At 41.9% G+C, this 15,919-nt stretch overlaps 1 protein-coding gene across 1 annotated transcript in view; it reads right to left on the reverse strand.

Moving 5' to 3' along the window:
• Positions 1–15,919, reverse strand: part of PLCXD3 (phosphatidylinositol specific phospholipase C X domain containing 3) — an 80,841-nt gene that overhangs the window by 19,161 nt on the left and 45,761 nt on the right. The window contains exon 2 of the mRNA XM_075527282.1: positions 5,995–6,703. Coding sequence (XP_075383397.1) covers positions 5,995–6,703 — 709 coding nt within the window. The remainder of the gene's footprint in view (positions 1–5,994; positions 6,704–15,919) is intronic.

The following is a 15,919-nucleotide window of genomic DNA, read 5'->3' on the forward strand; positions in this document are numbered from 1 at the left end:
ATGTTAGTTAGCCCAGGACTGCCTAGTTCTCTGCTTAAAAATTAACAAGGATGTGCCTGTAGATCTACTTACTCATATAGGCCTGAAGGGAATGGTTTGCAGCATGCAGGTGCTACTACAACACAGAGACATGGATGTTGTCCTACCTGCTGAGTTTGTATTTGTTTGAGTTTGTATTAAATGTCTTTGTATTACAGAAAGTCATTACCAGCTTGAAAGCCACCTTGTGAATAAATGTGGAAAGGCTTGTTTGTGTAAATCTCTGTGCTCCTTTTGTACCTTATAAATGAAGAGGAGAAGGACCGACCCATCCAGGAACCGCTCCCTTCACAATGAGGTAAAAGCAGCTAGGCAGACCCAGGGCCAGCGCCACACAATGCATTTCCCCCGGGCTCAGCACTTGTTAGCATCTATTAGCTGTAGAGTTTCCTTAGTGATCTAAGTAACGTCAGAAAGATCAAAGAAAACCCAACTGACTTAATGAGCCATTTGCAATTTCACTACAGCAGCCGTGCAGATTGAAGCATGAAATCTTTGAGACAAGTAGACGTTTAGTGACAGCTTACAGCAGCAGGGCTGGGGGAATGAACATTTCCTTTTCGTGATGAAAAACACTTGCTGCTTTCTGTATATGCAGGGTCTGTATACGCAGACTGTTCTCAGAGTGTGATGATGGGATCACATAAAATATCTTTACAAGTAGTCACAGCATATACTGTAACTGCAAGCAGGTGTTTTGGTGCATGACACGATAAAAGTTACAAGCAGGCCAAACAGAGGAAAAGACTGTGAGACATCCCCACCCCTCACAAGAAAACACCACGCCAACAACACCAAAGCAACACCCTAAAGCCAAGCCACCCATAATGCTGGTGGTCACAGAGCTGGCGATCACCATGCCAACTTCCTTTCTGGACTAAATCCCACAGGCTACTACTAGGTATGTAGATAAATACTTTTCCCTAACAAAGTTATTAAAAAATCCTGTGCTCTTGTATTTTGTGGCATTTTAATACTATTCCAGGTTCATGACCAAAGCCATCAGACACAACCACCCAGCACTTCCCAAGGGAATGCTATACTAAAATCCTTGTGCAGACAGATGCTCTGATGATGAAATGCCACTAAAACGCCTGCCAGCAAAATCAGCCGGGACATACATAGCCCATTCAGGATTTTACTGTGCAGGCCTGCTGACATGGCAGATAGATGCTTCAAATGAAACCAAGGTCTCCCTGTGCTGCTCTGTATGCCAACACGGAGATTGCCTCTTTTGTTGAAAGACTAGAAAAGTAATTAAGGATAGTTTGAGGAACAACAGAAATACTAAAGATTTGGCTGGATTGCCCAGAGGACTTTCGAATTCCCTAGTAATATACCAGAATGACAGTTTGTGCCTGCTGGGGTCAAAAAAAAAGGACACCAAAAAAGAAAAAAAAAAAAACAAAAAACAGACAGCTGCCTCCAAAGTCAAACGCAGTGAGGGACAAGCGTGCTTGTACCATACACATTAGCAAGGGACCGAGCCTACACTTGCCTCTCGGCGGTTAAAGAGCTCACACACCACCTGTGCTGTGATGGGGTTGCCGAGTCCTAAACCCAAACCAGCCCATCGGAGCCTGCTGCTCTCCTGCAGCCCATAATGGAGACAGACATCAAGGTTACAAGCAAGAAGGACGCCCAGACAATTAACAAAATACAGTTGCCATTTCCGTTGTTGTTTTTCTTTTTCACATAAAATATTTTAAGAATGGCATCAGTCAGTACCAAGTGTGGATCAAAAACATCATCAAATCCCACTCTTCAGCAACACACAAGCTCTCAAAAATTCAGCTGGCTGAGATACGGCTTGGAGAAGGAGTGCAACCTCAGTAACTGACTCAAAAATCCCACTTCTTGCAACTCCAGGGATTATTTTTCATATAACATCCAACTATTCACTAGCTAAATCTGACCCTGCTTAGTTTATGACTGCACCCAGAGATGGCTTTTCTCCAGACAGCTTTTGTGGCCTACTTACCATCCCATTTGTTAATAGTATGGCTGCTTTGCCTCCACTTCAAAGGTTCATTCCTATGTGCAGGACATTTTTTTTTTTTTTTTCCCCCTCCCCAATTTGCTTTGGTTGCCAAGGGGGAAGCTTTAGCATGGTGGGAAAGGATTTAGTCACATGCGAGCTACAGGGAACATTATCCCTAGAGATTAATTTGGAAATCAAGTGACAATCGGCTGGGTATGCGTTTATTTTCTATTTCTTGAAAGCTTTGAAAGTGCCACAGGATTTTTGCATCCTCTGAAGGAGATCTATTCTTCTTCTACATTATTCAACCTCAGAGACAACAAAGAGAATATCATGCTTGTCTCCAGTGTCAGAGATAAAATTAGTAATTTCACTGCAAATCAGAAAACAAACTAGATTGTTATGAAGAACAGCTCTACACTCATCAAAAGGTTGTTTCACAACCGCCTTTCAGACATACTGAAGGCAGCTGCCTCACTGTGAAGTTAATTCAATAAGCAGAGGGAACGTAATTCATTTGGTACGTACTGTTTTCTAATCAAAGAGTATTTCTTGGCATCTAAACTGTGCGTGACAGAATGTTAAGCCTGAAAACATATTGTTAGTCCTCAAAGTTTTTCATCAAACCCAAGAAACATAACACGCATGCATGCGAGTGATTCTCCTTATTCAAGTAATGAAGATGAAAGCTGTGTTACAAAGTTTTGTAACACTGACCTGTGGTCCTAGGAAGAGCTTACGAGAAATGGCTTTTCCCTCTCATATTTGTGCAGGATAGAAAGCTTGATGACTTTATAATTTCTCCTTATTTCAAATTATTGTCCCACAGAGTATTAAGTGTGATGACAGCAGCAAAGCCTGCGAGCAAGCGTTATTAGTAAAAAACCGTCCTGGCATATCTTCTACTGAATTCAGTCTGAGGAGTGTGAAACTGGTTTTTTTTAATCAAGGTTACCATGGGCCTCCCATCTCTCTACATACCTGTCCTGTAGGGAACAGGATGAAGAGTAAAATCACCTCTCCTTCTGAAATGCATCGCCTTAGGAGACTGCTCTACTGCAGTTTGAACATGTGGACCTCCACCACCAAACCAACGGCGATGAAGAGCTATTAAACCAACCATCTTGTGTTGGCTACAGAGGAATATTTCACAGCATGAGCTACAAAGCAGCAGAAAGGAGCATGGATTGCTGCACAGTGTCTGCTTGCAGTTTTGCTGGTCTGATGGATGCTGCAACTGAGAGAAACCACGTTCTCCCTCTCAGGTGGCCACTGCTCTTCAAATCGTAAATAATGTCCTGAGCGACAGCTTCAGAGATCAAAACCTGGTATGTTTTATTGGATCTGAAAGGACCTAAACATGCTCTATATTCAGAACTAAATCAATATATAAATGAAAATGGCCACCGTACAGATTGGGGGGGGGGAGGGGAGGGAGAGACAACTAAGGGTTTTATTTGAAAATGCCGAAGAAACATTTCTTAAACATTATATTTAATTTAGGGGAAAAAAGAACCACACCAGAATTATTTGAAAAATTCAACCTCATTCCACATTTGCATTCAGATCTTTCAAAATTCAATGCGAGGGAAAAACTCCACCCAAGTATGGCTACAAAAATGCTGCCAAAAGCAAGATATTGCATTCTTAATACAAAGCTCTTCACCAGCATTTATTAATAAGCAGAAAATAGTATAAAATGTATAAGTCTATGCAGCAACTGGCAACAAAACCACATATTATCTACCTGGACACAATAATGGGATTAGGTCTGTGTATTTATTCTGAATAGGACAGAATAATCTTTTTACAAATAATTATGAGATGGTTCAAACTAGCAAACACAGTGCAGCTGGAACATATGCCCCAGCTCCTTTAGTATGGATTACATACTTTTAAGTTACTGAAACATTAATGCAGCGAGATTGAAGAGAAGTCTGTAAATTCTACTAGTTGTGCTGCATCCTTTAATTGCTCATCTATTTATTTTTTAACAGGATCATCATCAAATGAGGAGCAGTTCTGAGTATACTTGATGTTTACTTTCAGAGCAGTTAACTCAATATATGAGCTCAGTTTCTGTGTAGACTAACACACATTCCAAGCCTGTGCCTTCCTGCAGTGTATTTTTGTAATAAGCAGTAGGATTTCAAAATGAGATGCCACACTTGGAAGACTAAATGCCAGCTTTGGAGATAATTTTAAAGCTCCATTTCTTTTGCAATGGTTAAAAGAGTTATACAAAGAAGGAAAAAAGTATTCATGCAGCAGACGTGATTACACACTTGTGGCTCATATGAAAATCTCCGTTGCAATTTGGAAAAACAACATTTCCAGGTATTCCGGCCCAATTATTTACTGACATTTCAAGTTAGTTATAATCTCAAAATTTGCTGTAGAGAAAGGCAGACTAAGAGTTCAAAGGCTCAAGTCATTCAGAGCTCAGCCAAGCACATCCAGAATCCATTTGAACTTTTTATTTTTCCAAACAGCTTCAAGGAAGCCCATTATGAGCCAGAGAAGAAAAAAAGGTTTTTTAATGGCCATTTCATTGATGCAGCAAGTTTTAAGAAGAACCTGGTAGTTTCTTGATTGTGCTACTTCATCTTCTAAAGAAGACTGAGAAAGATGTTTACCAGGGAAAACAAATCCCTGAACAACAAGGTGAGTGTTTAACAGTAAAATCCATCAGCAAAGTAGTATTTCAGTACGAAGAAGTGCTCTTCAGACTCACCAGAAAGGGAGATCCTCAGCCCAATGAAGCCTATAAAAACATATGTGGAAGATATACAAACAGCTGCAAGTGCAGTCGCACGAGCACTTCTGAATCATATTTTGCTGCTTATAAAACCTTCTGTGTCAGTGTTTTACCATTTCAGGTAAAGTTTTTCCCTGTTTTTTCAAGTTAACAGTCACTTAGGAAAGCTGCCATAAAAATGGCTCAACCTTTCTCAAAAATGACACGTTTTCTTTGCAGGGTGTAGTGTCACAAGCACTGTGTCATTCTTCACATAGAAGGGGACAGTGTTCCCAATAGACCTTCCTGGCATGGGCACATCCATGCAGAGAGCAGAACATTAGCAGGCCACCGATCCCCATTATAAATTTTTTACACTCCGCAACCCTTCTTTTTTTAAGGGAAAAAAAAAATAGCTCTTGTGTCTTAGCATTAAATTTCAGGTTTCCTACCAAGTTGTCAAGAACATAGGCACACATATATGCCTTTAAGCTGAAAACTGGCTGTGACTTATCAAAGTCAGAAAGGTACAAATAATGCATGTCTTGCACAGATGGCTTTTTTTGTAATGTAACAACTAATGGCCTGTCAACACAGTATTCCATGTACACAACCTCTACGATGGTCTACAGTCTCTTTCCTGTATGATAAATGAAGGCCTGTTAGGAGGCAAATTCACTCTAATGGTGTCCTGGTATCTTTGATATAATGTGTGATGGTATGCACGGAAAAAAGCTACACATCATTAAGCTGTGTAAAGGTAGTTAAGGAAGCAAATTCTGCAGTGTCAGGCTTTGCTAATGATCTAAAATGAAAAAATTATTTACCCAATACCTGAAGCCTGATGCATAAATAAAAATGTCAATGATCTAGACCATTCAGATGGATTTGTCCACATCCAGTAAGGAAATCTGAGGCAAGATGTTCAGTGCTCATGGTAAGAAACAACACTTGAAAAACAAAACAAATGGAAAAACCTGCATTCAGAAGGAAAAAAGGCTAAGCCAATGCCCTAAGATCTCATTAGGCTTTAGTGCCAGATTTTCTTTCAGGATACAAAACCTTCTCCTTCAATGTGTTTCTCTTTAAATATTTTAGGATTATGCCCAAGTTCTGACTAACCCACAGTAGTATGGAAGAAATACATCTGCTGGAGTTTCTTTAAAAGGAATTAGAAAAGCAGCATTACCAACGCACACATTCAGCACAGTCAGCACGTTACCCGCCAGAAACTTACCTTTCTGTGATAGTTTCTCTGAGACCACTAGCAACCCCTTTCATCACCGTACTAGCCTTTGGCGTCAGCACTACTTGAGATATAAAAAAGGAGCCCTTCTTTCTTCTTTCAGTGATTGATGCCTGGAGGAATTGAATCAGTTTTTCCGGATCTGTTGTGTTTGCCCAAGGAGCTGGCATCATCTGGCCTGGCCAAAGAAATGGTACCTCGAGAGCCACTGGACTGTGGTAGAACACCAGCACTTGGTGTTCCTTTTCCCACAGGTACTGGAGGCTGACTTCATGGGCAAATATAGCAGGACACATTTTGTTTCCGTATGTGTCTTTGAGCATTTGGACAAGCTTTTCATGATGGTATTTCTGCATACCGTAGAAGTGATTGAAGTCCAAAAAGACCACTTCTTTTGGGTGGTCAGTGAGAAACGCATTGATCTCTTCCAGACCCTCCTTGACCTTGGCACTGAATAAACCATGAGCAAAGTAGAGTTCATTGTCTGGGTCTCTGGGCTTGGTGGAAATTCTAAGATCAAAATACCGTATACCTGCCTCCAGCTGGCTGGTGAAGTTCATGGTCTGTGTAGCCAACCACTTCCTCATCAGCTTTTTAGCCACAGTCCCAAAAACAGACACAAAATTCTGGACCGTTTCTGGCTGTTCAGGCCCAACCGGAGAGGCTTCATCAATGTAGAAGCTAAATGAGTCATGAGACCCTAAAAACACAACAGAGGAAAATTATCAATAAAGTATTCATATATTAAAAGTCATTAGTGATTCTTTCTTAATAAGCATAATTTTCTGACCTGTACCAACACTCACCAATGGACTCCTCCCCTGCCCTTTTTCTCAATACACTACATTTGTCTGGCAGCATTTACCCCACCAGCACCTCCCAGGAATTGAAGGAAAGATAGTGCCTCTTTCACTGCTTGTCTGGGCACTCCCTCACTCTCTTCCAGCTCTTACTTACAGCTTTAAGCTCACTGAAGTCAGCAGGCTCCAAATGTCAAAGCAATCCTGGTGTAACTCCAGCAAAGCTAGTCACATAATAAATCCTTAGAGCCAACGAGGAGAGTCTGGCCCTGCACACTGAATTGTGCACCATCTAGTTCACAGAACCAAAGAAAAAAATAAACCAAACCAACACCCCCACCCCCACACACCTTTATAGCCAGCTAAAATAAGAGTTGAAAAATGCCAAGGACACGTAAACTTTCTGACCTGTTCTTTATTTCAAGTCTCATCTGGTCATCAACAAGGTTACTGAATGCCGTTTTCCTTTTTAAATTTACCTCTCATACTCTTGGCTTTCCTTTGCTACAGAAGTACAACAGACAGAGCCAAGGATAGCATTGCATTCCACTGATAAAATACAGAAACTCCACTGCATGCTCTTGACAAGAGGGAGACATGCTACTTAGCATGCCTATGTACAGAAGTCATCATTTTCCACAACTTAACAAAGTTGAATACAAATATGTAAGACACCTTGCTATGCAAAATTCTGTCTCAAGGCACATCCATTAAAAAAACCAACCACAAAACAAAAAACCAACAACTTATTTTGCTCAGTATTTAGACATTTACATGAAAGCAGCCGATAATGCTAAGGGCATCTGCAAACACATGATCATTCTTCTGTAAGGGACTTTGTCTTGCTTTATGGAGAGATGAGCTGACCCTAGGAGATGCTCATCACCCTTGTCTACCACTAGCCTTCTGAATACCTGGTGGTGAAATCTGGCAGTTTATACAGAAATATTGTCTGGCTGCAGGCAGAGCCGCACTCCCACTGTCCCAGCCGGAGGGAATGCTTCTGGTCAGACTCACGGCAGCAAGGAGGTCTGCTCCTCAGCCTACATCACACTGCTTGAAAAACTCCTTCAAGATCAGCAGGACTTGTATTTCTGAAATGGACTGTAGCACTAGGCCCTCAGAGATCCAAAGCCTAGCATGAAAATGAGTTAAGAGCACAAGTCTTGCCTGCTACTGATGCTTTTGTAGGTGCTCTGCAAAATTACTTTCCAAAGCACGCATGCTGTGGCAAGTAAGTATCACGTTAATGAAATATTGCTAGTCAGTCATTTCTGATGGCGATGCTATTTTAACGGAACTGGAACAAACCCTATAAACTGAAGTGACAGCTATAACATTTTCTTCTTTAACAATAAATGGAGTCACGACAAATCATTTTAAACTCTGGCTTGGATTTTGCTTTGTTTAATCTGAGAAATGTCTCGAAAATTTGTACGCCCCTGCTTCTCATGGTTGTCTCTTTGAACTGCATTTTACTTTAAATACTAGATAAATTCTCCACTTTGATGAAGCTTTCTACTGCTAAGTGTTGAAGCGATAGCATATTCCTTGCAGAACCTGATTAGATCATGGAGTATCTGGTTACACACTGATATCCCAGAGGACCAGATCTGCATACAGAATTTTAATGGTAAAACAAATGATTAGAGCAGTGACTTGTGTTTCAACAGTATTACAGGGAAAATCAATGAGATACATTAAACGTTCTGCTCAATGTAACCTGCACTAATCTAGAAATCAAAGTAAATCCAGTCTTGTTCAAAACAAGGCATAGCTACTGATATTAGTAAGGGATGGATCTTGCAAACCCTCACTTTGTCCACTGAAGTCCCTTTTATTTCAGTAGGATTTTACTTCAGAATAAGTACATGCATAAATATGATCAACTGATTGCAGCAGTAGGCTCAAAATGGTATTAGGATTAATTAAGCCATTGTCCTTTATTGTCTGATCCACAGCCACTGGACACCTGAAGTTGCAGAAGAGGTAGCTAAACTTGATGGCCAAGATGCAACACAGTGCCAAACACCACTTAACACTCCTTAGGTCGAGAGAGGCAGCACAGTTCTCACAGCAGCAAACTAAGCTGAACAACTTGTCAGCAAGTAGCTTTTAGCTATTGGTAATGCAAAACACAGAGGAGAGAGTGTAGGAGGCAGGGGAAATACCATAGTTAGAAGTGACTGAACGTTACAAGCAGGATAGTTTAGAAAATTATTTTTTCTTAATTAAGGTCTTCATGCATATATTTGAGCCTAAAAATGGGGATCCCTATGTGTAGGGTACAGAGAAAAGTGCACAGTGTACTGAGAACCTCCATGTTTTGTAACCCAAACAAGGAAGCCCTATTAAATACTACAAAAAGAAAATAAGGCTTGACTTAACTTGGTTGACACTGAATGAAGCAGATGTCAGCTATTCAAGAGTATGTAAAGATTCCTCCTGACTGAAAAATACAGCAAATGTTTTGTCTTTCCACATGTATAAGTAATTTGAATAGGTCATTTAAATATTTATTTTCATCATGCACTCATCTACATTGCCTTTTGCCTTCATCCTCCCCTGTAGTCCTAACCAGCTTACTCATATAACTTGAGGAAATTCAAAATCCTTGCACTTGGCAGAGCAAATTAGAGTATGATCTTTTCTGCTGTCATGCCCCAAATCACTATGTTCCTGGTCATGAGAGAATCCTGTACGAACATACACTTGTTTTTAGCAACCAGGTTTCCTTCCAACTTTGCTTTGGTGCATGGGGACATTCCCATCCTACTTTGCCACTGGGAAGTGCACTTGCAGGTTCTCTGTATCACCAAATCTCAGCTCCCATGAAGACAGGATGCAGGCTACATTCAGAAATACTAATGCAATGATGCCTACAATCTTTGGAAGGTAGCAGTGCTTGCATATCAGCTATCTTTATTATAGTAAGGCAGGGGACACACTGAACTGATGTATGGGAAAGTCTCTACCACAGAGACTTCACAGGCTGAGACATGGGGAAGCAAAAGAGAGGGGAAATGACTCGTCCCAAGTCACACAGAGAGGAGGAGTAAGCTGATATTCCTCTTGTGTGCAAACATTTACTCACCAGTTTACTAAGTGTCTAGCACTTTTGTAAAACGTTGCACACTGTTTTCCCACTATTTCAACAACACAACATAATCATTGACCCAAGGAGTCAAAGATGAAGGCTCATGGATCAGGATCACAGGGGTGGTGAACAAGGGGTAAACATGGTGTGCATATGCTACAGACTGCCCAGTCAAGAAGAGAAAGTGGACAAAGCCTTCTGAAAACAACTGGAAGAAGTCTCACAATTACAGGGGCCTGTTTTCATAGGGAACTTTGAGACATTTGCTGGAAGAGCAGAACAGCTGGGCAGAGGCAATCTGGAGAGCATCAAAGACTTTTTTTCTGCAGGCACTCTTTTAAGTAGACAAGGCACACTGCTGGACGTGGTACAAATTAAGGAAGAAATGGCTAGGGACATGAAGGCTGACAGCAGCCTTAGCCACAGTGACTATGAGAGGATGTAATAATTTAAAATACTGAGGAAAGTGAGGAAAGCAAATAACTGAATAAAGATCTTGGATTTCAGAGCAGCAGTCTTACCTTGTTCCGGAAATTGGTAAGCGGTAACCTGTGGGAGAATTACCTTAAATGCCAAGGGACTCAGAAGAAACGGTTGAAATTGAAAGACAACCTTTCTAAAGCATATGAACAATCCACCCCAATGTGCAAGAAAACAAGGAGCTAAGGCAGGAGGCAAGTTTGGCTGAATGGATAAGTCCTGAGTGAGCTCAAACTTAAAAAGCCACGTACAGAAGGTGTAAGCAGGGACAAGCTCCCTGGGAGGAACAGAGGAGGAATGCGAGGAGAAAGCTAGGAAGTCCACAGGTTGGCTGGAGTTCCTACAAGGCATGGGAAACCTGCAAGGCATGGGAAAGGCAACAGAGAGCTCCTGCAGATACGTCAGCAGCAAAAGGGAGCAAGTAGAATGCTGGCCCACTGCTGAACAGGGCAGGAGACCTCAAAATGCAGGACAAGGAAACTACTGAGGTGTTTGGTATCTTCCTTGCCTTAGTCTTCACTGGCAAGGTCTGCTCTCAAGCACCTAGTCTCTGCCTAGTACTTTCTCTTTTTCAGACTGCTTCTCATTAGTAAACGGTGACTGAGTTAAGGACTACTTATATATATTAGACACATATAAGTAGACAGGACAAGACAGGATTCATCTGAACATGCAGAAGGCACAGGCCAAGGCTGCCCTCCCTCACCTTTGACAGGTCATGTTGACTGGAGAAGGCAAAAGTTACACTCACTCTTCAAAACTGGAAAGCAGGACAATCCAGGGAACAACAGTCTGTCAGACTCATTTCATCCCAGGGAAGACCACAGAGCAAGTCCTCATGGAGACCATTTCCAGCTTATGAATGGTAAAAAGGTGACTGGGAACAGCTACCATGGATTTAGAAGGAACAAATCATGACTGACCAAGCTGATTGCCTTCTAGGACGGAATGACTGTCTTTGGGGGAAACAAAATTTTCCTTTTACTTCAGCAAGGCTTTTAACAGTCTCCCTTAATATGCTTGCAGTCCAACTGGGAAGACACCAACTAGACAAGTGCACTATAAGGTATGTAAAGAACTGCCTGGACCTTTGAGCATCAGGCTCAAAAGGTTACAGCTGAAGGTTCAAAGACTTAACTTGCAGCTGATTACAAGCCAATTCTGTTTAACGTCTTCAACAGTGACACAGATGAAGACATCAGTGACACGTGATGGGGAGCATCCTCAGCAAGTTTGCAGGTGAAACCAAGTTGGGGGAAGAGGTTAATGCTCTTGAGGGGAAAGCTGGTATTCGGAGAAGCTTCAGCACAGCAGAGAAGCTGGATGACAGGAACCTTGAGAAGTTCAAAGGCAAGATGGACCCAAGACAGACAACCCCATTCAGCAACACAGCTGGGGCCAAAGTGGCTAGAAAGCAGCTCTGCAGAAAAAGACTTATTCACTTGGACATAAGGAAAAAACAACTTCCCCACAAGACCAGCAGGGCTGGACTCTGTATCCCTGATTCTAAACACTTGGCTCAACAGCCTCATCTAACTTGGAGTTAGCTCTGCTTTGAGAAGGGGATGGACCAGATGACTTCTGGAGGTCCTTTCCAACATAAATTATTCTGTGTCTGCTTATTCCCCCTTCCCCCAAGATACAAAAGATTCGTTTCTTGTCTCTCAACCTTAGAAATAATTATCAAGAGGCACAAAATGTTTGCACCAGCCATGATCCAAAAAACAGAAGTGGCCAGTTTCAACTACCAATCATTAAATTTTCATGAACTTAGGTGTGGCCAAACACTATTTAGATATTCAAAAGTAAAGTGTGCAGTATCACTTAGATTGCAAGAAAACAGCTGCTAGTACTTTTACTAGGGAGAATGGTCTCCTGTTTTCTTTACTGAATTCCCTTAATAGGACAATTGGAACATATAACCCACTACAGCTCAGCTCTGGACATATTTACGGCTTCCCTGGAGGGCTAAACCCCCCATTTAAAAAATAATTGGGCTCAGCGCTGAAAAAAGTCCCTCAGGGAGAACGCGTTTCAGTTCAGAATCGTTTCTTCAGTCCCACAGAGATTTACACAGAGGCACAGTGAAGCTACTATTTTTGGTGGCTAAGTTTTAACATAACATTCATAAAGCAGGCAAGCACTGCTGAACTTCGCTCTGCCCTACCCTTGCCTCACTGTTGGCTCTGGCCATCTCCCTTAACAACTGCTTGGTAAACAGCACCTAAAACAGAGGTACTGAATCAAACAGTGCTGCCCAACATGCTCCTGACAGCAGCAATCACACCCTGAATATCTGCAAGTCACAGAAAAATCACAAACAGATAGAAGCAAAGTTCACAGTTTTTGGCATGTTTTACTCTCCTTTCCTTTTCCCACAGACTTCAAGCTCCTTCTGTCTCTGCACTGGGAGTTACCCAACAGCTGTTGGAATTGGACCCTTTACTACCACTTTGGGTGTCATTAAAAGCTTTACCTGCTGTTGTCTTCCTGTATTTAGGAGATGACATCCCTTGGTGACTACTGCTGAAATGTCACATGTGGTGCAGTCTCACTTTTTTGAAAAGATCCTTGCCAATGAGAGCTATACAGCGACTGACACCAGATCACAACACCTTTCTTGGATGTTGTGGAGAACAGCTAGGACAAATTCCATGACCTCTGGCAGACAGGAGACCAATGCAGATGTTCTCCCAACCTCATTTGGTCTGTTCTCACTGTCTTGTTTGGCCTTAAAAAAATCAATCAAGCAAAGAAAAAAATCCCATGAATCTTTACCTAGCCACACTGCTATTTTAAGGAATAGCAAAGCCTAGTCATGACCACTGGAGTTGGCGCACCTCTTCTTAAGATGGCTGAGCACTGTTCTCTCCACCAAAGCCACAGCACACCTCAGAAAGTCAAAAGGTTTTACTAAGAGCAATGCAATTCAGACTTCACAGTCCAGTTACCTTTAGCACTTAAACTGTTTGGGTGATACAAGCTTTGTTTGATAAAAATATTACCCAGGAGAGGAAAACAAAAGCAACTGGGAAAAAATATATTATAGATTGTGCAGGGACTCAGCTTCCCCACAGGTAACTGCCTCACTTCTCAGCTGTTCTCCCAGTGTTCATCACCAGTTGTGTGCCCCGACACCAACTGAAGGTCGCAGGGCTTAGCCACCTCTATATGCTCAGCACTCCATGATCCAAAGGAATGGGAAGAGAGGCAGACACTACCTCAGGTAATGCAAAAATCCCGATAATGAACAAGTCATCGAAGTCAGAACAAGAGTACATGTATGACCCATTCTTGTATACATAGGCCCACTGACTATGTATTTGATCACATTAAGTTATGATGTAATGTGTACAGACAACTGTCTGCTACCTGTAAAACATCCTTATAAACTCTGTCAAAACCCTGTGAGAAACAGCTTGGTTCTCCAAGCACCATGCTGCTGTTTCTAGGTAAACCAGTGGAAGATGCACAGACAGCCCCATGCAAGTCAGCTCAGATCTGGTGAAGAGGAACTGAGAAGCCTAGCACTGCCCCTCTGCAGAGAGACCAGGGAGCTTTCTCGTGCAATCACCAAAACTTGTTTTGTTCTGTGTCTGAATTAAGAAGCCTGCAGAGACTGAGATGGCCACCTCCCAGGTCTCACTCATCCAAATCCCATGGTCACAACCAGCCAAACCACCACAGTTAGCCAAGGGTGCAGGTACCTGGCAAGGAAGCTCATCCGCAGTCTCATTCCCCCACCTCAACCTCCAACAGTCGCATGGGATTTCTGCAATTCCCGCACTAGTCATAAATTAGCCAGCTTTTCAGGCAAGGTTGCCTGCAGCACCAGCAGGATCGTGCCTACCTTTTGGCTTTCTGAAGGCTCAGGAAACCTTCTCAATGGAAAGCCAGAGCAGTGGGTGCTCTTCCCTGAGTCCTGGCCAGCCAAACAACCACACATTTTTGTAACTTGGTCTCAGCATGGAAATCGAATTTCATTAAAAATAAAAAGTCAGACTTTTCTTTACGTGAGAGGAATACTTTATAATATGTAAGAATATCTGGGTTTTATTCAAATGAATTGTCTGATCAGAAAGTAAGAAAAAAAATGTTAAAATCCTGCATTTTGTAGGTGGTGAGCTAGCCCATACATAACGCAAATCAAACTGAATGACCCCCTCTCAAGCAGTGAAAACAGAAGAGCTACTTCACTTTTTGTATATCAAGCTCTGAAGTTTCTATTGAAAAAAAGACATAAACCAAAATGAAGACATTTTAAAAATAAGCCCATTAAACAAACTTTAAATGTCTGTGAGGTAAAATGAACACAAATCATTCCAGTTTTTAAATCAAATCTTTTTCCAGGTCATACAGCAGAAACAACTTTATATCCAGACTGTTAAATCTTTCACAGTCAATAGTTTTAACCTGTTAAGTAAGCATTTTAATATTTACAAACGATAGCTACAGGGATGAATTAACCTTGGTTTTCAAAGGGAGATTACCGATAAAAGTACAAATCCAGAGCCCAATTCTAAGCACACTTAACTGTTTGAATGATTTTAATTATGTGCATGAACATCTACAGGAAAGAGCCCCGTTTTGCTTTAGCTTCTTTCAGAATAATAGAATGCCAAATTGCTTTGGAGTTACATTAACACCAGCTAAATTGAAGTCGTGGAATATTTGGGAGCAAGAATATTTGGGGCAGGCAGTGACAAAAGAGAAAATGTATTCTGGTCATGTTTAAGAACGTAAGCAGAAAAGGTGACAGGAGTGACAGAGAATGAAGCTGTTAAAGCAACATTTGTTACATTACAATTAACTTCACAAGAATTTAGATGCTGCTGCAAATACAGCACAATCACAATTTCCCTATCAGAAATCCACTCCCCAGTCTGCCCACGTCCTCTGTGCCAGTCCTATCATGTCCAACAAACTCTTCTCTTCCTCCACTTGTATTCCCTTCTGCCTTGAAGACCTCAGTGATAATGTGGGAAAAGGAAAGGAAACGTTTGCTTCCTTCCTGCCCCGTTACTTCCCAGGACTGGTAGCCTCCCCCTCATTCCCCACCCTCCTGCTGCAGGAGATAAGGTCCATTTTCCCTCCGCCACCAGGTGAGTCCCAGACCAGCCATCGGAATTGCCCATAACCATAACTCAGACCTTGGTCCTGTGCCTAGGGACACAGCATCAGGAGTCTGCACCGTGCTGCCTCATTGGGACTGTTATTGCAGGCAAAGTTGTGTGTCAAAGGGACAACCTGAGAAACCAGATAGGTGCACAGTAATTAGTATGCAAACGCTTTAACATGGTTTGCTTGCAAGGGTGAGCAGAACTACTTTGTATTAAAAGCCACTTCAAAGTCATGTTTTGTCAACCTCTGCCAGAGACGGTTTCTAGTACTACTTCTGCCATAGGTGGACCTCTGCATTTCTGGGCCAAAACATCTCAGCTGGAGCACCTTAATCCACATTGAATGTCACAGCACAGCTACAACAGACGCATCAATTACTGGATCAGTGGACACAGCCTAGAGCTGCACATGGCGAAGT

This window comes from Mycteria americana, chromosome Z, assembly GCF_035582795.1.
Source record: "Mycteria americana isolate JAX WOST 10 ecotype Jacksonville Zoo and Gardens chromosome Z, USCA_MyAme_1.0, whole genome shotgun sequence".
In the NCBI taxonomy this organism is placed as follows: Eukaryota; Metazoa; Chordata; class Aves; order Ciconiiformes; family Ciconiidae; genus Mycteria; species Mycteria americana.